Raw genomic sequence first — 23,483 nt, 5'->3', positions numbered from 1 at the left:
GTCACAGCCATGGGAATGGTAGACCTGACTTGAAGTGATGTGTTTGGATTGTAAAACCCCAACAAGTGCACGAGGAGAAGGTTTTAACTCCCGATACAGCCTGGGTTCGATTCCACCATCAGTTTGATTTAATTAAGATTTGCAACCACTTTTTTCTATCACAATTTCTGTGAGACTTTTGTCTGACCAAAAGTCGAAAAGCAAAAGAGTTAAAAAAAACACTAAATCCTATAATATCTGTCATGTTCAGCTGATGAAATGTTTCAGCTCTCATGTACATTTCAGCCTTGGTACAAAAGGTAACTCAGACACACATTTTGATCAGTGATACATTTCAAGCAAAGGGAATAATATTGGGAAGTCCTATTAAAGTTGGCCTCACTCAGTCCGATGAGCGATTCCCTCACCTGTGCTCTCTGAGTGCTTCGGCTAACAGCCCCACTGACTTCACTCACCAGCTCTCGTTTCCTTTCAGCGGTGCATTAACAGATTGTTGCCCCCATCGGCTCCATTATCCTCACAATGACTGAGATGAACATCGTGCATCACTGAAACACCTTCGCTCAAGCCTTCCATTTGAGAGCAAATCTGATCGCCCTGGGACGTTGTTCCTAACAACATATTGTGATTTCCCCCCCCCCCACACTGTTTATGAGGCAAGAGCTGCAGTCATAATGGGTCTGGTTCAGAGAGCCTTGCAAATGGAGGAGTACATTAGTTGGACCGGATCGACAATGTGGAAAGTCCATATGTCGCTTTAGTTACATCCAAACCCAACTATAATCGTTGCATTCTCACATCTACAGCTGAGAAGGTAACTGTGTATAAACTGCAGTCGGTGACTCAGAGCTCCTTTTCCGCAGCATGTGGCTTCCTGCCAGCTTCTCCACTTTCTCTTTATCGTTTTGCAATCTACCAATATCATGGGGGGGGGGGGCAGATTTGACCCCAGTAACTGTTTAATCAGAGAAAAGGAGCAGAGATGTCACAAAGAAGGAGTGACCACATCTACAGAGGGAGATTTGCTCATGTGGTATGACATTTCTTTTATGTTTTATAATTTGGCTTCGCCTCTTCCCAGGATTGTGTTGCTGCTGTTATCAGTGTTGATCCAGAAAAATGAGAGTCACTCCTAACAGCAGCCACAACCAGCCGGAAGAATTTGAGAGGAGGACGGACAGATTTTTTCAAAAAGCTGAGGATGAGGGAAGCGACCTTCACTGGATGCAGGTCTGCGGATGGTGGCGTGAGGGAGTGGCAGGAAAGGAAGGAAGGCTGCCTGGGAGGGGGGGGAGGAGGAGGAGGAGGTGGAGGATGACGATGAGGAGGGGTGGTGGGAGTGGAGCTCACCAGCGTGTGGCAGCAGTGACTAGGGAATCAGGTTTCTCTGACCCAGCAGTAAGACAGAGGAGAGAGGGGAGGAGAGAGCCAGATTCCCCCTCTGGACGATCCCGGTCTTCTAATGCCCGGAGCTCAGCTCACAGTCCCTGGACTCTCCTTCATCTGGACCTCACTGTCCACAGGAACGTGCACACCTCCCCAAACCTGCTCTCAACCCCGGATCTTACCCTTGAACCAGATGAGGCCCTTTCTGGGAGAGCAGCTCTGAAGGGCTGACTAATAACATCCCCAGTGAAATCTCTACTTCTGGTGAGTATCACTCCTTTTCTTGCCAGAGACAAATCCTAATTGTTGTCATTCTTCCTCGCGTTAGCTGCAGTTGCAGGCAGGCTTTGTTGTAGTGATGCTTTCATGTCTCATATTACTGTATCTGGTTCTAATTTAGTCTGCACAAGCCTCCCTCCCCTCTGGGATTTGGACTTATCCGTGGATTTCATTGGACGGGAAGAGCCTGTTCACATGTTCATTGAATTCTTCACATAACTGTGTGCAGGGCGAAAGTGATGGTAAACAACAGGATGCAGACTCCTTAAGAAAGGCCATATTCTTATGAGGGATAACGGTGTTTAGATCTAAACTCACACAGTCCAAAAGTTGTTAGTCTTCATCACAGACTTGTTTATTCCCAGTTTCCTTCCTGTCAGATATCCTCATGAGTCATGTCTTTGTGTGTCTGTGGTCTGTGCACTCCCTTGAAGAAGTGGCCCAGTGTGACTCACCCGTGAGGAGAGCAAGTCCACAACACTCACCCACAAATAAAACATCATGTGACCCGACTGGAGCTTCAACGTCTGAGGTCTGAAGTCTGAAGGAGGTGTTTGTTAAAGTTCCAGCGTTTCAGAATGATCTGAAAAACTGGGATGGAAAGTAAAACGTGGCTGAGCAGAGAAAAGTCGACACATGAAAAGTGGACTTTAATTTATGGAGCGACTAGCAGTGGAAAGTACGCCTCACTTTCACAGTCCGTCTGTTTCCTCCGTTGTGATTTTAAATTGTGAGGCAACTGCGAATACATTCCTTGCACCACGTCAGTCATGCTGTGGTGAGAACTGGGGGTGTGGGGGGGCACAAGGGGCTGTGAAACATGGAGAACTTCAGATTAGATCTTGTTGTTTCAGGAGACAGTGGAAGGAAAGGATCGCTGTCAGACAGGAACACAGATAAACTGACTTCAGAAAACCTTCCCTGTTTCCGGAGGAGTCTGATCCACGTTTATCGGCCGACAGCAGAGATAACAGAGGTTTATCAGCCTCCACTGAGACACAGGGCATCTGTCTTATTGTGTGTCAGTTTCTCTGCTTTTAATGAGACACTTTATGATTGTGTTAAGATAGAATGGTGGGATTTCAGGCAGCATTAAGGCCTTCTGGTCAGCGGAGTCGTGCCAGCAGCTCTGTGAGGAGGTGGCACTTTGGATTAAAGGCCGACATCCCGGCAGTGCCAGTGCTAACATGGAGAAGGTCGTTTGAATACTTTGGTAGTAAACCAAAGTATTGAATAAAATTAAATCTTAATCAGATAATGGATGAATAAAGACACCAAAGTGCTTCTACCAAATTCATGACAATACTTCCAATAGGTGTCGGGACATTGACAAACTTCAGGGTGAAACTACATGGAAAGACTGAATAATTACAATTCACCGCCTGTAGGAACTATGACTGTCTGTACAGGATTGGTCCAGAGAGACACACAGACACACACACACATAGAAGCTCCAGCTAACAGGAGCGGCTGAGCTATGCCACAGTTTGTTTTCCTTGCTGCAATAATACTCCAGTATGTTGGAAAACCAGGAGACAACTTTGATTTCGGATCGATGAACATTAAAGTGCCGTCCACGTCCACCCTGCTGATCCTAAATCAGCTGGTGCCAGACACAATCATTCTATTTCAGTTTGTCATTCTGTGGCATTGACGTGTCATCCAACCGCTGCAGGGGGAAAGTATTCAGCACCAGTGTGGCCACCGCACCAGAGAAGGAGACAAACAGAAAAACAGTTTCCCAAGGCCCAGCTCAACCCGTGTGTGTGTGTGTTACAATGTTTTTTACATTATAATGAAAACAAATCTTAGAATGACTCCACTCCAATCACATGTGGTGAAATATCACATCAATAACTGTCTGCTCCTGCGATTCTGTTCAACCAGGCTGATGTAAGAAGAACAGATTGCTGAGTGTGTATTTTTTCCAAGCACTTTCAGTCGGCTTTCTGCTAATGAACGAGTAAAACTGATGGCGAGACAGGATCCAAATTTAAATGCTGACTCGTAGCCCTTAAAGGGACGTTGGCAAAAGAGAACAACCGCTGCAGAGACTCCAATCGACTAAATACTTAAAGATTGAGTCAGTGTCCCTTTCTCTTTCATCTTACATTTTCTGTTTGCTCATGTTCTATGTATCACAGACGTCAGGGTCAGTCACTGCACACCAGCTGGTGTCTACTCAGTTCACACATGGGTCTGTGTCTGGATCTTAAGAATTCTTCTCACCATCTGCTGCCCGACCGATCACGATATTGTGAGACACAACAGAATAGCAGGTTATTCTGATGGATGGAGGTTTCACTTCCCTGGATCAGCAGGGACATCCTCTAGTGAAGATTGATATTTTTCTGTGAGCAGCTGGAATTCTGAAAACTCTGAAATTCAGTTTCTTTCAGAAACAGGGAAAAATATGTGAAGCATCTCCCCAACATCTGTTTCTTTTCAGCAGCAAATTTCCTTTGGCATGATTCGAAGTTAGCGATGGATCCCGAAGGCTCTCGTGAGTAAACATTAATCATTCTGACCGAAGTTGCAAAAAAATGAGACAATTTCACAATTTGTTTAAAGAGTTGACTCGTCCCATCCCTGTGCACAGATATCCAAGATGATCCACATGTCAAGGTCATGATGGCGGGCTCAACTCTGAGGAAAGTCAAGTCCCGCTCGTGGAAGAAGCCGCGGCACTTCCGCCTCCTGGAGGACGGCCTGACCATCTGGTACAAGTCCAGATGGGCAGGGAAGGGTCACTCCACCTGTGAGTAGAGACGTGTGGACACAGCAAAGCATTATTTAGTCTGATTTAGCCATTGTCTCATTCATTTGCCTTCGCCTAAATATAAACCACATTATATAAGTATTACGAGTCAGTGTATGAGTTAAAAATGTATGTGGGAGTGCTCCTGTAGCCTGATGATTGAGGTTACTCATGTTTCCCCAGCCTGTCTGTCTGCCCCTCCAATATTATTAACTTAATAGACACCAAAAAAGCTATTAACAAAATGACTTTTAAAAAATTGGATGTAATTGGCTGAACAATATATCCTATATCCTTCCACTCAATCTCTTTCCCCGTGACTTTAACTCTTTAACTAACATTATCACAAGCGTTATGTCACGACCGGGATCTGTAGCCAGGCAACCGTCAGCGGCTCGAGGAAGTTACCGGGCTGATCTTGTTACGCTGAGACGGAGCCGGCTGCTTTCTTCTGTTTCCAGTCTGCTGTGCTACGCTTAGGAGCATTTACTGCTCAGGTGTGTGAGTGGTCTCAGTCCTCTCGTTTAAACCTATAGATATAGCATTCAGACCACAAACAATTTGCAAAGCAACCGAAAGTTTTCATTAAGTTCATCATGTAGCCAAGGGTTGATAGTTATTACACCTAAGTACTATACTAATAGTATAAATATTACTATACTATAATTTACAGGTCGGGCTCCAGATTTTGTTTATATCTATTTGAGAGTCACTTTATGTCCCGCTTGTAGTTTGAGTTTAGATAATTTTGACCAAACTTCCCTCTCATCATATCAAACTACACACACAGATCCTATATCACACAACAAAGAATTCAAGTAGCGTGACCATTTCTCTGTCGTGACCCTGCCTCAGTCTCGGTGACCGAGTTGGAGGCCGTGCGCGAGGGCCACCAGTCCGAGGTCCTGCTGAGCATCGCCGAGGAGTACCCCGCTGACCTCTGCTTCACCTTGGTGTTCCATGGTCGCCAAGGCAACCTGGACCTAGTGGCGGACTCCCCCGAGGAGGCGCGGGCCTGGATCCAGGGGGTGCGCAAGTTAATTCACAAGGCTCAGACGATGGACGAGAAGGAGAGGCTGGACCAGTATCCTCTTACTGTGTTAGGAAACAGTACTTACTCTCATGTTAAATGATGACGAACAGCATTTCATCAGTCGTTCTTCTGAATACTCTGCTTTAAAAGTGGGAACAATTCTTTCCTCTTTAATTTTGTGCAGATCATCAGGTTATTTCAGCGCTGGTTGAAATCTCCAGATACGAGTGTGTTTGAAACTCTGATTGTTTTTTTTGTTTTTTTTTTAACAATCTGTTTATTGAATTTTTACATATTTAACAAACAAACAATACTGTTCCATCAATAACAATTACAAATGTAATTCCAACATACAGCAGAACAGATACAAACCCCCCACCCCCCTCCCTCCGGCACCCAGCCCCAACAGATGAGCAAATATTGTTAAAAAATCAAGAATTGAAAAGAATAGATGACATAAATCTTAATAATAATAATAACAATAACAATATAATAGTAATATTAAAATAAAATGAATGAATAAATAAATAAATAAATAGAAACATATGATCAATACTAAAAAAATTAAAATAAATGAAATAAAAAATAAAGAGAAAAAGAAAAAAAAAAAAAAATATATATAATAAAAGAAATAAAAGAAAAGAAACACAAGTTCAACTCTGATTGTTTTTATTCAATCTTTATTTTAACTCTGGAATACACTGAGGTAGAGATCTCATTAACAATGTAGCCATGTACAGAAAATAACACAAAGACAACAAGAAAACACAAATAAAAAACAGTTAAACGTGCAGATTTGCAAAACTTAGAGCAAAAGTAGGAGCCTTCTGAGTAAATACAGCGCACAAAATTCAATTAAAGGCAAATTAATAAATCAAAACTAATGAATCTACAATAACAAGAACAGCTGGAGATAAAAAAAAGTGAGAATAAAAATTAAATAGCTTCAGATTGTTCTGTATATGTTGTTCCATGTTGCAGATGCAGGATGAGATTGAGATTGATAGGATGAGTAGTTGTGCAAAACGGAATAGTGCCAAAATGTATTGAGACATGCATAATAATTTATGGAAAGAGTAAAATAGCAAGTTTTATAGCGGCTTTAAAAAAGACAGCAGATGAATTGACTACAGTAGGCGGTGCATGTTAGCTTGGAGGTTCCACAATTGTTCTCCATGTTTGGGAAACTGTTGTGATATTTCTTTATGAGAACTGAGTGCAACTTGTAAAGCAGAGACACAGAGATTTAACAGCAGAATGTGTTAACCAAAAACAACAAGTTTCCCTCAGCCTGCTCTCAGGTGGGTCCGGGACTGGTTCCAGAAAGCTGACAAGAACAAAGACGGCAAGATGAACTTCAAGGAAGTGCGCAAACTGCTGAAGATGATGAACGTGGACATGAATGAAGAACATGCTCTCCATCTCTTTACGGTGAGAGGAACTGAGGATGGAAGTGTGAGGGGGAGGAAGACGAGCTAAATTATTTACAAAAACAAAGATCTTTCAAATGGTCTCACACACACAACGCCCCTCCTTTGGTTCCACAGATGGCCGATAAGTCCGAGAGCGGCTCTTTGGAAATCGAGCAGTTTGTCCACTTCTACAAGATCCTGACCCAGCGGGACGAGGTGTGGAAGGTGTTCCAGGACTACTCTGGGGACGGAGAGAAGCTGCTGGTGGACGAGCTGGAGAGCTTCCTGAGGATGGAGCAGCACGGGGGGGAGCGGAGTACCCAGAATGCCCGGGAGCTGATCGATCGCTACGAGCCCTCTGAGACAGGTAGAGGTGGTTGGGACTCAGGGCATCTTCACCATGTTTTATTTACAACACAGTGATTCCTGTCATTACAGAGCCATTAATAAGCTAGATCGATATTAAATGTATTATTGTGAATTAATATTTAATATTCATATATTTTCCGGTGGCAGTTTATTGCCTTTTAGGATTTACACTTACCTCATACATGTAATATTTAGTTTTTCACAAACCTTCTAGAGAAGGGCCCAACTGTAATTTAATAGATTTAATTTCACTTTTAATTACATTTTCAGACGTATGGATTATAGTTTATATTGTAAATTTAAATTTTCCCACAGGACATTAATGCGTTATCACACTGACAAGCGCCTGAAGCCCACTGGATATGAAGTCGCCTGTTCTGAGTTGTATTCCCAGTGACTGAGCTTTCAATCCCAAAGAGACTATTTGTGTCAAGTATATTTGACAGTTTTCTAAGTTGATTGTTTGTATGACTGTGATGTCGTTGTGTTCCTCTGCCCAGCCAAGAAACAAGGTGCCATGTCTCTCGATGGCTTCCAGATGTACCTGTGCTCCCAGGAGGGCTCCATATTTCACCCTGAGCACCAGGGTCTGTACCAGGACATGAGCCAGCCGCTCAGCCACTACTTCATCTCCTCCTCACACAACACCTACCTCCTGGAGAACCAGCTCCGAGGACACAGCAGCCTGGAGGCCTACATCCAGTGAGGATCGCTGCACGCACACAGACACACACACACGCACACACACACACACACACCACATGTGATTAGAGATTAGACAATTCCATTAACAAGAGAGAGCGAGAGAGAGGTTAAACAAATATCCCTGGAGAGAGTTTGCATGGAAATTGTAGAAAGATTCTTAATTACTCCAAATGAACATTTAAACATTAAATAATGATTACATTAGTGAAACCACATTGATGCTTGTTTGTACGATGACTTAATGTCAAACCACAAACACATTTTCCATTATTTAATCGTTTTACTTGCATCTACTTGTATTTTAAATGTGACAAACCAGTAAATCCTGTGCAAATTATTTTGGGATAACACCACCAGAGCAAATAACAAGGAACTGGTAAAAAAAACCCTAAAGTCTGTCAGTTCAAAAATGGAAAACAGTGATACAGGAAATCTCAGAGATGGAAAGAACAACCTACAGACATGAAAAGACAGAGGATAAAAGTAATAAAGCTATAAAGATAACCACGATTAGAGAGATAAATGAAGCCTATCCTAAAGTGTGTGTGTGTGTGTGTGTGTGTGTGTGTGTGTGTGTGTGTGTGTGTGTGTGTGTGTGTGTGTGTGTGTGTGTGCAGGGCCCTGAAGAGAGGCTGTCGCTGTGTAGAGCTGGACTCCTGGGACGGCAGTGATGGGGAACCTGTCGTGTATCATGGTCACACTTTGACTTCTAAGATTCTCTTTAGAGACATCATTTCAACACTCAAAGAATACGCCTTCAAGGTGAGCAGCACGTTTACCATCGGATTCTAGAAGCGTTTGTTCACTCAGATCCAGCACGCAGCCCAGTCAGGTTTACACAGAGTTAAAAACAAGGGCTGAGGAAATTCCAACCTCCACCATCTGCACTGGGGTGTTGGCAGAATTCGCAGAAAGCCAACACCACCTCAACCAGATATCAAGCTGAGCTAAACGATTGTTTGAGCTTACATACACAACACTGTGCGTGTGAATTCACACATTCCCCTCCCGAGCTTGACCTACATGGAAAACAACCAGGATCCTCTCATGTGTTTCCAACTTTCCGACCCAACTCTTTCACACCGTTTGATGAGGAAAAACAGTTTTGAAGTGGTTTGTAGAAACGTGTGTGTGTGTGTTTACTCAACGAGCGTCTTTGCTTGACAGGCGTCAGACTTCCCGGTGATTCTGTCCCTTGAGAATCACTGTGGTGTGGAGCAGCAGGCGCTCATGGCCCAGCACCTCCGCCAAATCCTGGGTGACACGCTGCTGACCACGCCGCTGGACGGACAGATGCCTCAGCAGCTTCCTTCTCCACAGGTCAGAAGGGGTTTGGGTTTCCAACGTGTCATGAAACTGTAGAAATACACATGCTACTGACCCTGAGAGGCTGTAATGGTCAGACTGAGGGAAAGTGGTAAATGCGTTCATACTGTGCATCTGTGGACAGCATGTTTTATCTATGAGGGGCATCCAGGGTCAGTATCTTGCCCAAGGACACTTCGGCATGCAGATGGGAGAGACTGGGATCAAACCGCAGACCGCCTGGTTGGGGGACAACCACTCTACCCCTCGGCCACAGCCGCCCAATAATTGACAAACGGATAAATCAATCAAAGTGTTGGACAATTGGCAGTTTTAATAATGCAAGAAAAGTCAGACAAATACCAGTGGGAGTCAGGGTGGTGCCAGACGAAATACCATGGTTAAAGAAGGAACATGAGGGAGAGTGGGTGGTCCACTAACCATAATGTCGGCGGTTCAATCCCTGGCTCCTCCAGTCTACAGTCTATTTAATTACTAGTGTAATTCATTCAGTAGTAATTGATATATTTAGCTTTGTCTTCTCTAGAACTGACAATGACCTCAGCAAATGACCTGCAGTGAGTTATTTTACAGCCATGTTAGAGTTTTTAATTATGAAACCGTTTTCCCGGAACATTTCAACTCCCCAGAAAAATATTTGTGTGTTAATAATTCATCACAACATCGTCCAGTTCGTTTTCCAAGTCATCAATGGAGGCACTGTGCTGGTAAATGCCTTCATGCATGAAAGCATTCTCATCTGCGTCTCATCTGCTCATGACACGTGAAATATAACTTGTAGCTGAGAGCCGAGGATCTTGTTGAATGTTTCATCGACAGCCAAATAATGTGTTCACTGGTCAGATTGTTCACAGCGAGAGTCGAGATTCTCACGTTTGTTGCTGGTAAATCGTTCTTCTTCCCAGATTTCTTCATCACTGGCATTAGATCTGCTTGGTTTTTGAACTTAAGATTTACCAGTTTGGCCACATCGTGCTTTATTAGAATGATAAAATAAATACTGTTGTTTTTATAAAAGCTACCCATGTAAAAAAATTTTATATTCAATTCAAATAATGTATGTTATGTATATATATATACAAATATCGGACTGCAGATGTTCCATGAAAAGGAAAAACTGATATGAGGTTCCAGTAAAACATCCACTTTGAGTCAATAAAATATATTTTGGGAAGCAGATGACTTCTGCTCGGAGGGAAGCTAATATCGTGAACACTTCAGAGACATTTGAAAGATTAATGGTCGATCTGTACCTTGTTATCCATCTCACGCTGATCCTAAAAGCAATAGTCCACCTTCCAAGCTCTCGTCCATTAGAGCACTTAGGACAATCAATGCTAACTTCAAGTAATGGCAGATAATTGCTCTGCAGACGTCCACAGAGGATTTTGCCAATTAAATAGCAGAACTTTGCTGCATTTAGTTAGGAGACAGCAAAATGCCAGAGGATGGAGCAGCTCCATGAGCAGGATGGGGACCTCCGTCTCACATCACCACACCTGTTCAGCCGTAAAGGAAATGCACAGAGCAATAAAAGAAAGGTGGAACCAACGTACATGAAGACATTTTTCTGTTGTACCCATGGATATAGTTGGTTATTCATTGCAGGAACTGAAGGGGAAAATCTTGCTGAAAGCCAAGAAGATCGGTGGTCTAGAAAACTGTCTGGATGAAACCCTGACGGATGAAGTCAGCGACGAAGAGGAGTTGGCAAACGATGATGCTGAGAGCCTGTCTGCCGGAGACCCCCCCGCTGGGTGTGTGAATGACAATAAAAAGGTAGATGTTGCATGAGTTGATTTCTTGCAGCATCCGTGAGGTGCTTGTTCAGTTCTCCTCGATATCGGAGGCCAGTCGAGGAGTGAATGCAGCTCGATAGACAGGAAACATGGTTTGAATGTATAGACAGGGAGGCGGGGCCGGAGTGAAAGGAGGGAGATAGTGAGAAGAAACAGGAAACAGGGATTTGTTAACAGACAGATAGTGAAGTGAGGGAAATAACAATGAGAATCCAATGTACTGCTTATTATCTGTGGGAAAAAACAAACATCTCTCTGCATTTCATATTTAACCGCAGACATTTACAAGGCAGAGCTTACTGGGAACTGCAAACATCATTTCCTGCTGTTGAGGGATTAACTGAAAAATATTTGTGGCTTTCATCATTTCATTTGATGGAATGACTGATGAGGCAGAAGGAGGAAGCATTTTATCCAGATTTATCAGCAGCTTTAAACGTTCATCTAGCTGTGAAACCTTCTACTAATGTGAAACTAAAATCTGAGATACAGGGTAATTATAATTGGCTTCTCATTTACAGGATTCATGTTTCAAGTAGTGTGAACAGTATTCATCCATCAACCATTTTGACATTTTCTTCGTCCTTTTGTTGCAGAACTCCAAGTCCAAGCTGTCGAGGGAGCTGTCGGACTTGGTGGTTTATTGCAAGAGCGTGCACTTCCACGGCTTTGAGCACGCTCGCTCTCACAGCAAGTGCTACGAGATGTCCTCTCTGTCTGAGTCCAAGGCCAAGAGGCTGGCGAAGGAAGCAGGTACCATTAGCACGAGGGAGTGGGAGCTGTTAAATCTTAAGTGGATTCTGTGGTCTTCAGCTAAATGAACCTGCCGTAGGTCAGGCTGGTTCACATGTGTACCATCGGGGTTTCCTGCACAATTTACAACTGTATTTGCAGTTTATTTCTCTTATGTTCACACTTCAGATATACTTGAGCTTCACTGTTTTCGAACTCTTCTCCTCAGGGACAGATTTCGTGCAGCACAACTCGAGGCAGCTGAGCAGGATTTACCCCAGCGGCCTCAGGACCGACTCTTCCAACTACAACCCACAGGACATGTGGAACGTGGGCTGTCAGATCGGTGAGGGAAAAGATTGCCCTCTGCTGGTTCTTCTTTAAATCCCTCACGTCGTCTGCTTCAGATGTTTGACACCAGAATGTTCTCATTTCCACGAGCTCGGCAGTTTGTCACGTTTATGACCTGAACGGGTCTCAAACCACGTGGTTGCATGTATGAGTCCATTCAGCCCCATAGGTTCGTCTGTCATGGATCCCTATGTGACGTGAAGATGGATGGACCCTGTTGACTTCTCCTGGTGGGAGATTACAGAGATACAGAGCTGGAGGAGGTTGACTGGACAGATGTTTTCTTGTCACAAGGCTTCAAACCAAAGCTGCGTGCTCTCATATAACTTGAACGGCTTTAAATAGACATCTCTGATTCTGGGAAACCATGTGATAGAGCCAGCAACAATCAAAAATCAAATCACTGTAAATTGCATTATTCCCTTTTCTCCCCCCTCCTCCCCCGAAAGTGGCTCTGAACTTCCAGACAGCCGGACTGGAAATGGATCTGAACGACGGGCTGTTCAGGCAGAACCAGCGCTGCGGCTACATCCTCAAGCCGGACTTCATGAGAGACGGCAGAGCTCCGTTCAGTCCAGAGAAACCTGGGGAGCTGCAGGGCTACACACCACTCCGCTTATCCATTCAGGTTTGTGGCTGCCACTGTCTGTGTGCGTGTGTGTAACTGTGTGAGTCATTGTGTAGCAGAAACCCAGAGAAACACTGGAACATCATCCTCTGTGCCACTCAGAGGTTCAATGTCTACGAGGATGGATCTGTGTGTGTGTCTGTCAGGTGATCAGTGGACAGCAGCTGCCAAAGGTGAACCAGAAGGAGGGCTCCATCGTGGACCCCCTGGTGAGAGTGGAGATCTATGGAGTGCCACAGGACCAGGCCAAGGAGGAGACCAGTCACATTAACAACAATGGTGAGTTCATTTGTGTTTCCACACGTTGATACTTCTTTTACAAAGAGGATTTTGATCAAATGAGGGCTGGGATGTGAAAGAAAAGTTTGGAAATGACTTTCCTGGCCTCTCTCTACCTGCAGGATTCAACCCATTGTGGAATGAAACTCTGAATTTCATCATCCACACCCCGGAGCTGGCGCTGGTCCGCTTCGTGGTGGAGGATTACGACAAGGCGTCCAGGAACGACTTCATTGGACAGTTCACTCTTCCATTCACATGCATCCAAGCAGGTGAGCAGAGTGCACAGAGAGCCAGCAGACAAAGCACGGCACTGAAACCAACACGATATTTATTAAATATTTAGATAAAGGCTGAGATGGTGTCCGGTTCCAGAGGTGAAGGGAAACCCCAGGTTCCCTCAGTCAGTACCACTGTGTTTAAAACAACGTGTTGAGACATAAACCTTCTTCTACTCTCCAGGATTCCGTCACATACATCTGCTCTCGAGAGACGGAACAGCCATCCCTCCCTCCTCCATCTTCGTCAACATCAGCATCTCAGAGCTCACATGAAGGAGTCACGGCCGCAGAGATGAAGTCAGAGCTTGGTCGCACGTCCAATTTCTACATAAATATTTGAATTTAGTCTCATGTGTCATACTGAAGGTTTTCCACAGGTTTGAAACAGAAACACGACTCGGCTTTTTGATTTTACTGAAACAAGGATGTTGGATTTCTCTTGTTATTTGCAAATTGACTCAATTATTTGGAATCATAAGCGACTTTGTGAAAACGTCAGGTGTTGATGAAAGTAAAACATTCCAAAGTTAAAGGTCAAACTTCCGCATGGATCGATTTCTGTTCTTGTGCCTATAACACGCAATTCTGCACATCATGCTTTAATGGAAATATTTCCCACAAGCTTTTAATGATCTAATGGTTTATGGAGATGGGGGATTGCTGCATGTCTGATTTACATGTACGGAACATGAAGAAGAGTTTCTGAGAAACAACCAAATGTCCAGTTTTTAAAATGTGTAATGATAGAATGTGAAGAATTACATATCAGTATTACATAATAATAATTATTACTAAGTGCTCATAGCTTTGCATCGTGTTGGTTAACCTACAATTATGCTTGAGTTTGTTTCTCTTTACTTATGTACAAATTCCACAAAAGTATGTTGTGTATAATGTGTATATATCTGTTTATGAATGGTTCAACACAACAGAATAAAAGTCATTTACAAACATGTTCGACTCATTTGTTGTATCAGACACACACACAGTTCACTTAATTTGCACCAGTGTTATTTATTAGCCTCTGAAATACAATGAAATATATAGAAGTGGTAGAAGTGCAATAGATGTCACGTGTAACAGAGTCCGTCAACAAAATAATATTAAATATATTAATGAGAAAACACAGAAATGTGTCAGTTCTTTGTGTCACCGTTTTTCTTTCTGTGCACAAACTCTTCTTCCTCCACTTCAGCCGTCCTCTCGTCCAGCCTGCCCTGCAGCGCCTCCTTCAGGGTCAGGCTGACCGCCTCCGAGTCTCTCACCACCCCCTGCTCCTCCGACACCCCCGGGTGGTGTCTGTGCAAATGCTTGACCACCTGGAACTTCTGCTTGGCTCTGTAGGAGCAGTGGCGACAGCGGAACGGCTGCTGCTTGGTGTGAGAGAGGTAGTGGTGCCTGAGGCCGGCCGGCCAGCGGAAGGCCTTGTGGCACAACCCGCACGCGTACGCCCGGTCGTCGCTGTGCTGCCGCTGGTGCGTCTTGAGGATGAAACTGGTCTTGAATGCTTTGCCACATTTCTCGCAGACGTAAGGGCGCTGGTCGCAGTGCTGCGTGTCCCGGTGGGCGCGGAGGGCGTCGGCTCGGTTGGTGCGGTAGTCACACTCATCACAGGTGTATGGCTTCTCTCCTGCAGGAAACACAGACATTCATTTGTAAAATACATTTTTGAATGCTTCTCATGAACAACATCTTGGCAGTTTTCATATGAAACGAGAGAAATCATTGTTCAAATAGTTCAATAGTTTTATTTCTAGTTGTTACCTGTGTGCTTGGTCATGTGATACTTCAGCTGACTCGCCCACTTGCACTTGTAGCCACATTCTGGACACAGGTACTTCTTCTCTTCTTGATGAACCCTCATATGAAGCTGAGGAAGAAATTATTATTAAAAAACAAACTAAATAAAAGCCCATTTGTCATTTTCATTGTCTACACACAAAATGCATTCGGTCCTTCTCCGTTACACAGAAACAAATTAACTTCAAAATGAGGAAAAGTGTCAAACTGTGAAAGTTTCTCCACTCAACACTAAAAAATCCAATTTAAAACAATCTAAGACTTTTTAAGGACCTGCATCCATCCTGTTCAAATACATTTCCAATTCAGCATCTGTAAAAATCAGTATTTTATTCAAACTACATTATTTAACTCTGCAAAAGCCTTTTTCTGAGCATGAAAGCAACAAGTTCTCCTTTAACCTCTGTTCTGACCTTCAGCCTGGATGGATCGGTGCAGGTGTAGCTGCAGAGCTCACAGCCGTACGGCTTCTCCCCCGTGTGGATACGAATGTGCCACGTGATCTTCTGCTTGTTCCGGGTTGAATACTCGCAGTCGGTGCATTTGTACAGACGCCGACCTCCGTGTGAGCGGAGGTGCTGCTCTAACACCAGCTGATGGCGACATGCGAACTCACACGTGCTGCACCTGAGGGGCTTGTCCTCCGCGGACCCCTCCTCGTGCTCGCTGCCCAGGTGCTGAGCCAGCAGCTGCCTGGTCCTGGTGGCAAAGGGGCACAGCTGACAGCGATGAGCCATGTGGCTTCTCTGGTGAACCTCCAGGCTTTCCTTGGTGGTGAAGCACTCGTGGCAGGTGGTGCACTTCACCGGGCGGTGCTTGGTGTGTTGGTGGCTCTTCAGTGTGACCTCGCTGCTGCACGTGTAGTCACACTGCTCGCATGGGAACCGGACTTGGAGCTGGTGCACGCGCTTGCGGTGGTTTCTGAGTGCACTCTCTGAACTGAAGCAAGCTTCACATGCAGCACAGGCGTGCTTCAGCTCCCCCGTGTGGCACCGGAGGTCGTGCCGCCTCACGTCGTCCAGCGTGTAGCCGCTGAAGTCACACACCGAGCAGAAGTGCGTGGGCTGCTTGTCGTGGATACGCATCTTGTGCTGACGCAGTTTTGTCGCCGCCCCAAAGGTCTTGTCGCACACTTCACACCTGTGACGGCCGATTCCTGTGTGAAGAGATTGGTGTTCTTCCAGCCGGTAGCGCCTGCTGGTGGTGAACGGACAGTACTTGCACCGGTGAGGCCGCGCACCTTTGTGTTTGAGTGCAACGTGCTGGGCCATGCAGCGTTTCTGCTTACAGCTGAAAGTACAGAGCAGGCAATGCAAAGGTTTAGGTTGAGCGACATCGAACTTCTTCTTTTTATGAACACACACAATGTGGTGAGTTGTGCATTCGTCTGGTTTTGTGCGTTCCCTCTTTTTAGAGTTGTCTGATAACGCTGTTTTCTGAGCACAGCTTGGATCAGAGAAAGTCTGAGTTGTTCCGTTGTCCTGATCCAACAAGTCCTCTTGTTCTGTGACTGACTCGTTATCACACTGACCTTCGACCTCTGAGAGGATCTGACGCTCTCCTCTCCTACTTTCCTTGTGGCAGGTGGCGAGATGCCGTTCGACTGTTGCAAGCCTCACAGAGGAAAACCTGCACAGCTTGCATTTCAGTTTACCTTCTGCTTGAGTGTAAAGGGAGTTTTTCTTCAGTGAAATTCTTCTGCCCTTGTTATGGGAAACAAATTGTTTTTTCACAACTCTATTTATCCGAGTTTTGCTTTGCTGGTGTGTTGGATCCGTGGATGTAGTTTCATTGTCATCAAAGCCTTCACATGTTGTTACCTCCTCTTCCTGCTGAGGAACCTGATCCTCTGTGGAGACTTGTTGTGGAAGCAGCTCTGTCAGATCTGAGTTTGTTCCTTCAGGCCGTTCTTTGGATCCTGCCTCCCCCTGACGAGAGCTCCCCTCTGCAGCTGGACATATTTTGGAAATCCCCACGAACATCCTTGTTTTTCGTGGAAGCAGTGGGCACTTCTTCACCAGGTGACTCTCGAGGCCTCTCCTCTGTTTGAACTGTGCACCACAGGCCTGACACTTGTGTTCCTTCATCTTTCCGTGGCACGGAGTCTGGCTGTGGTGCTTCAGCGCGGCCTCCTGGAAGGTGACATAAGAGCACCTGTCGCAGCGATGAGCGTCTTTAGTCGGCACCACAAGCATCTGCACACGTCCCTCCAAAACCATGGCTTCTGCCTGCTCCTGGTCGTGCTTCTTCATGGCTTTCAGACGCACCTCGAAGTCTGACGGCTGATTGTGCACAGGCGGCAAAATGGAACCGACGGTTTCCTCCTCACTCTCCACCTCAGGCGTTGGACACTTCCCGGGCTCCTCAGTTTGGCTGGTGGAATTAATCAGAGGCTTGTAGCTGTCAGCTAAATCCAGAAGGTCACATTCTTCACGGGGCATCGCAACATTATCTTCCTCTGATGAATTTGTGGATGTCGAGACAGCTGCCTTTTCTATGGTGGCTGTTGGATCTGCACAGTTTCCCTCCGTGTTTTGCAAAGCGGGGGTTTGATAATCGGTGGTGGACAGTGTCGTCAGAATCAGAGTGCAGTATTCCTCCGGACTGTTCACAGCTGGCGCGCTGTCTGAAACACCTTCATCAACAACCTCTTGAGGAACTTCATCCCCAGTTTGTGATCCTGCTTCTGCTTCCCTGCCTGCACTGTGATCCGCTGCACCAGGGAGCTGGTTCACTGGTTCACTCTGCTCATGAGCTGCCGAGCGCTTCTTGTAAAAATCCTCCACGAACCCCGTTGAGTTTCTCTCCTTCTCCTTCGCAGCGTAGTTCTCCAGCCAGGCTTTGTCCCCAGGCACGTACCCGTGAGCTTTCCTCTTGTGCAGGAAGAGGCTGATGCTGCTGAAGGAGGAGTAGAGACACAGGGCGCAGCGGAACTCCTTCAGCTTGGTGTGTTTGCAGTTCTCGTGGTTCTGAAGCGCTTGTCGGTGGCAGCTTGTGTACGTGCAGTACTTGCACTTGAAGGCAGACGGCTGCTTCTCCTCTCCGGAGTGTTTGGCCAACATGTGGTTGCGAAGCTCATACTTGCGCTTGCAGGCGTAAGCACAGATCTCGCAGATGAGGGATTTGTCCTGATGGCGTAGCTTGTGACTGTTGAGCTGGTCCATGCGGTGACAGCGATAGGGACACTGATCACACTGGTACCTGGGAGAGGAGACAGGACATTTAGTTTTAACCATAAGTGCATACATAGAGAATCTGCACATCTTCCTACTTTCAAATACACGTTATGTTCCGAGACTTTTCAGTACGGCCCATGTCCCTTCTGCTAACATGGAGGAGGCGGGGTTTATGGCTTATACTGCAGGTAGCCATTAGAGGGTCGACCGAGATGTTGGGATTACATTTTGGAATCTGTCCTCCATCTTTACAGTCAATGATATTGGATGTTTACCTTGTTACCTTTGATTTTGGCAGCATCCTTTAGCCCTTTTTTCTTTATCACCCCTTTTATTTCTGCAATAGTGCTCCTGACTTTTTGCAAAAATAAATAACTTAATTGAACGCATGTGTTTTTATGTTCCCCTTCCCCAAACCAGATCAGAGTTGTAACACAGGAGCTAAATTTAAAGAGGTAACATCATGCAGGAAAACAGTTGAAAACACTGGATAAGCACTATAGATATGGAAGGATGGACAGATGTTTGTACACAACCAAAACCTACCGGAGGTCTCCAGCGTGTTTCCTCATATGGACGTTGAGATAGTGCTTCCATTTAGTGACGTATCCACACTCAGCGCACATGAAGTTTTTGTCGTCGGAGTGAGTGAGCATGTGTCTGGAGAGGTACGACTCATCTCGGCATCTGAAATCACACAGGCTACACTTGTGGGGCTTGTCACCTATACAGAAAGAAATTGGGAGATGTAAAGTACACAGAAGGACACAGAAGTAGTTCAGCCACAAATGTGACAACTGGAAACTACAAGGTGAAAGTCTGATGAATAAACTTCAAGCACATTTAAACTCCTCCATCCTCACCACTGTGCATCAGCATGTGTCTCTTCAAGCCGCGTTTATGCGAGGTCACGTAGCTGCACTGAGAACAGCGATGGATCTTCTCGCCGGCGTGCAAATGTCCAATGTGCTGCTCAAACTCCACCGGGTTGAACGTGACGAAGGAGCAGAAGTCGCAGCCGAGCTCGTCGGTCCCTGCGTGGCCCAGCCGCTGGTGCTGCAGGTAAAGAGATTTATTGGAGGAAGAGAAATCGCACTGGGAGCAGTGGTAGGCGATGTGTGTCCGATAATGAATCTCCATGTCCGTCTCCGTTTGGAAAATGGCCCCACAGGCATGATGGCGACATTCGACTGCTTTGACCCCATGGACCTCGACAGTGTGTCTCAGAAGTTCTTTACGAAGAGAACTCTGGAATGAACAGGCCTCATGGAAGCAGGCCGCTGGTTCGCTGGCAGTTTGGACGTTGTGCGTCTTCATGTGAGCCTTGAGGGACCTGCTTTGACGAAAGCTTTGACCACAGGTGGGACAGGGATAACTTTGACCCTTCACGCCCTCTTGTGGCTCATCGGTGTGCATGCTGGCCAGGTGCCGACGGATGGCGTTACGCTCCACAGCCGAATACTCACACAGGTGACAGCGGTGAACCTTGTCCCCCGCCTCCCGGAGCCTGTGTATGCGTAGCTTGCTCTTGCTGGTGAAGTAGTGCTTGCAGGTGGGACACTGGAGACTGGGGTCAGGGAAATGCAGATGGAGGTGCTCCTGCAGGTGGGAGCGCATCTTGAAGCAGCGGCGACATGTGGGGCAGGTGTGGGTGCGATAGATGTGCTCGGCCCCTTCTGCTACGTACTCTTATAGACAAAGACACAAGACAGAAAATTCTGAATAAACTGACCATTCATCTTAAACGATCAATTAAACTATCAGCAACTTAGGGACCATCTATAAAAACAAAATTGCCTAAAAGGTCTGAAACATAGGGAGGTGCAAGGTGCACATACCTTTGGATTTCATCTGTGTAGCGTCCACTGTGGGAGGACTCTCTCTTTCCTCTTCCTCTCTCACTCTTTTGTCCCTGTGCTCATCCCTCTCAGGCTGTTCCTTACGCCCATTTCCTGGTAAAGATGGGTTGGATTTCAGTTTTCTTTTCGGCCTGTCGGACACGTGTCTCTCCATCTCGCTCTGTGTGGGCAGGGACACTTTCGCAGGGCCGGAGGGTGCAAGGAATGAGAGCGAGTGCCGTGTGAGGACGTCAAGTGGGCTTGATATTCCTGGTTGTGTCCACTGTGAGTGGGTTTGAAGTGATGTGTGGAAGAGGCCTCAGTGCACTGGGAGCATGTGTAGCTGGCCCAGCTCTCCTGTTCATGAGGAAGTGGTCGGACTTTTCAAACAGAGATGAGAGACAGAAACATCACGTCTGTCTCCATCATCTCTGGAAAACAAACAAACAAAGCTTTTAGTTTCAAAGGGGATAAAAGGTCACGAGAGATATTATATTATACGCTCATGTTTTTAAATACAAAGATAGAAAAATGTAAACAATGAGGCAAAATATATGCTGATAATCATACATGTACACAAACCTTGAATACACATATAAAGTACATACACACATGGGTATATGTACATTCATAAAACAAACATATGTACACATGCACACATCTGAGAAGATCTTCAATAAAATAAGTCTCTTAATTAGTGACTTATCTCATCCTACCCTAACAACCAATCAAATTAATAATTGAGGAAAGCAACTGATTCCAATTAGTCTCACATTCTATGGACACTAGCTACATGCAGTATATAAATATGAAAGTATATAAATATGACAGTACATGTTACAGCTGTAGTACCCGTTTGATTTGTTTATTTAGCTCCAAACTACAAACACACTAGTCACGAGAGATATTATATTATAGGCTCATGTTTTTAAATACAAAGATAGAAAAATGTAAACAATGAGGCAAAATATATGCTGATAATCATACATGTACACAAACCTTGAATACACATATACAGTACATACACACATGGGTATATGTACATTCATAAAACAAACATATGTACACATGCACACATCTGAGAAGATCTTCAATAAAATAAGTCTCTTAATTAGTGACTTATCTCATCCTACCCTAACAACCAATCAAATTAATAATTGAGGAAAGCAACTGATTCCAATTAGTCTCACATTCTATGGACACTAGCTACATGCAGTATATAAATATGAAAGTATATAAATATGACAGTACATGTTACAGCTGTAGTACCCGTTTGATTTGTTTATTTAGCTCCAAACTACAAACACACTAGTCTTGTAAACGCTGTGACACAATCGTGTACTAATACACAAACACAAACACACACAACTGGCTCCTGTGTCGTACTCACACTATCGGACCTACCGCCCGGGTTTCTGCAGACCTGTGTGTCTGTGAAACACATCATCAACATCCGGCCACTTGGACAACATGGCTGCCACTTCCGGCTCGTTTTAAAAACCCGCCGCCTCCTTCCGCTGCTGTGTAGAATGAAGTCGTTTGTACTAAACGTTAGAAGAAGAAGGAAACGCGTCGTTTGTATGAGAATAATAAAATGATAATAAAGCTCGAATAGCATCACGGAGCTAGCTTTGTCTTCTTCTTCTTCGGCTCCTCCTCCTAATTCTTCTTCGTTTTTTTACGGAGGCTGGCTGTGACTGCCCCCTTGTGTTCAGACTCCCTCATTGTTCCGGACAGGAACACAGACTGAATGTTTATATTCCTCCTTTTGAACCCTGCAGCCTTGTCTCGAACACTAATGTACTTTAATGTTGTTCTCTACCTGCTCTGTGTCGTCACTTCCTATCGTTTTAAACTGTTCACCTGTCTCTGGTGTTTCACTTTACTCAGTTTCTATTGAAGGTCAACGTTAGTTACTTGACCTTCAAGTTATCCTTCAAAATCTTTAACCTCTTCAATGCTATTAACCTTTATCCTGAGGGTGTTTTCCTCTACACTTGACATCTATTGCACTTCTGTCCGTCGGGGAGAGAGATCCCTCACAGATGGCTCTCTCTGAGGTTTCTACGTATTTTTACCATAGACTATATATATAAATATTATATAAAAATATATATACATTTTGAACCATGCTGTAAACAGGTTTAATTCTGTTCTAAAGTCGGGCTTTTTAACATGGGAGTCAATGGGACTTTCTGTTTCTTGCAGCCAGGCTAGCGGCTTCCCATGGAACTGCAGCTTTTTTACACTTCTGTATCGGCTTCATCGCTCAGCGCAGGATGTTTCCCCTTGATTTTTACCTGTTAAAAGGGTTTTTAAGTAGTTTTTAGGGTGACTAGGAACTTCCTTAAGAAGAACTTTGTCCCCGGCTGGGCCACTGTCTTGGTCACTTTAAGTGTTGTGACTGTCCCAATCCCACACAGTCCATAGCCTGCCCTAAAGAAAGGTTCGTCTCAAGGCTAGCAGGAAAATCCAGGGCGTCTGAACCCAGCACTGTGGAAAAGTTGTAATTTTTAAATAAAAATTAATAAAATGTCCAATTTTACGTGTTACAAGTAACACAAGCACATTCACATCACAGCCCTCTGCCCAATTTGTTTCAACCTTCCCTTTAAATCCCGCCATTGTATCATAAAGACAGACACCATATTAATAAGTTCATTATTTATGTATTGGCATCACACACATCATTCATTCATTTATTCAATTCGCACACCAAAGCCATGGTGTCATTATAATCACTCTGCCTGTTTACATTTATTGTCCACTTGATGGCGCAGTTGAGCAAATGAGGCACCATGAAGCTTCGGCCCATGAATGAACAAACTGGATGGAATGCTTCATGAAGCTTCCTCTCGTCATCACTACCAAACAACGAAACTTATGGGGTAAATATCGTTTGCATTGTAACGATGCTTTCTGTCGTCTTGTTCCTTTGTAACGCACAGAGGAACAAAGAGCAATATAATGTAAATGGTAAACCACGACTGGCAACATCATCTGAGAACTTTCTTATCCAATTGTCTGGAACTGTCAAAACATTTCTGATCCTGAAGTCACAAAGAACTGAGACGGGTTTGATGAAGTGAAACCATCATGTTGAGACAAGTGTCTCCACAAAATAACACAAACTGTTCAACACAACAGCCCAAACATGTCCACTGTCTTCAGGACATCATCTCTCAGACACTTTCTATCCCTTGTCTCTGCTCTAAACCTCCCATCATCAATTATTTATTAACAAGAATCTCCATCTACGTTTGTATAAAACGTCCTTGGGTCAGTTTTCTATTAAATATGGTAAAATGCTTATTAAACAGTTTCCTCAGAG

General features: G+C 44.8%; 2 protein-coding genes across 2 annotated transcripts; one reads left to right on the top strand and one right to left on the bottom strand.

Moving 5' to 3' along the window:
- Positions 1–1,421: 1,421 nt before the first annotated feature.
- plcd4b (phospholipase C, delta 4b) lies at positions 1,422–14,239 on the top strand. Its single transcript, XM_061088979.1, has 16 exons — positions 1,422–1,650; positions 4,115–4,168; positions 4,265–4,423; positions 5,279–5,507; positions 6,758–6,887; positions 7,004–7,235; positions 7,738–7,939; positions 8,560–8,704; positions 9,110–9,262; positions 10,877–11,047; positions 11,664–11,820; positions 12,029–12,145; positions 12,600–12,778; positions 12,925–13,057; positions 13,180–13,329; positions 13,520–14,239. The coding sequence occupies exons 2-16, from the start codon at positions 4,150–4,152 to the stop codon at positions 13,609–13,611; spliced, it is 2,268 nt and encodes a 755-aa protein (XP_060944962.1). The 5' UTR covers positions 1,422–1,650; positions 4,115–4,149; the 3' UTR covers positions 13,612–14,239.
- Positions 14,240–14,332: 93 nt separating this feature from the next.
- On the bottom strand, positions 14,333–21,877 carry znf142 (zinc finger protein 142). The gene is given in 9 exon segments (XM_061089053.1): positions 14,333–14,968; positions 15,103–15,208; positions 15,552–18,339; positions 18,861–19,038; positions 19,178–20,002; positions 20,153–20,354; positions 20,356–20,391; positions 20,393–20,532; positions 21,835–21,877. Coding segments are annotated over 9 exon segments (4,812 nt in total). The 3' UTR covers positions 14,333–14,474.
- Positions 21,878–23,483: the final 1,606 nt, after the last annotated feature.

The sequence above is a fragment of the Limanda limanda genome, chromosome 16 (assembly GCF_963576545.1).
Source record: "Limanda limanda chromosome 16, fLimLim1.1, whole genome shotgun sequence".
NCBI lineage: Eukaryota > Metazoa > Chordata > Actinopteri > Pleuronectiformes > Pleuronectidae > Limanda > Limanda limanda.
This window is presented reverse-complemented; position numbering and strand designations above follow the sequence as displayed.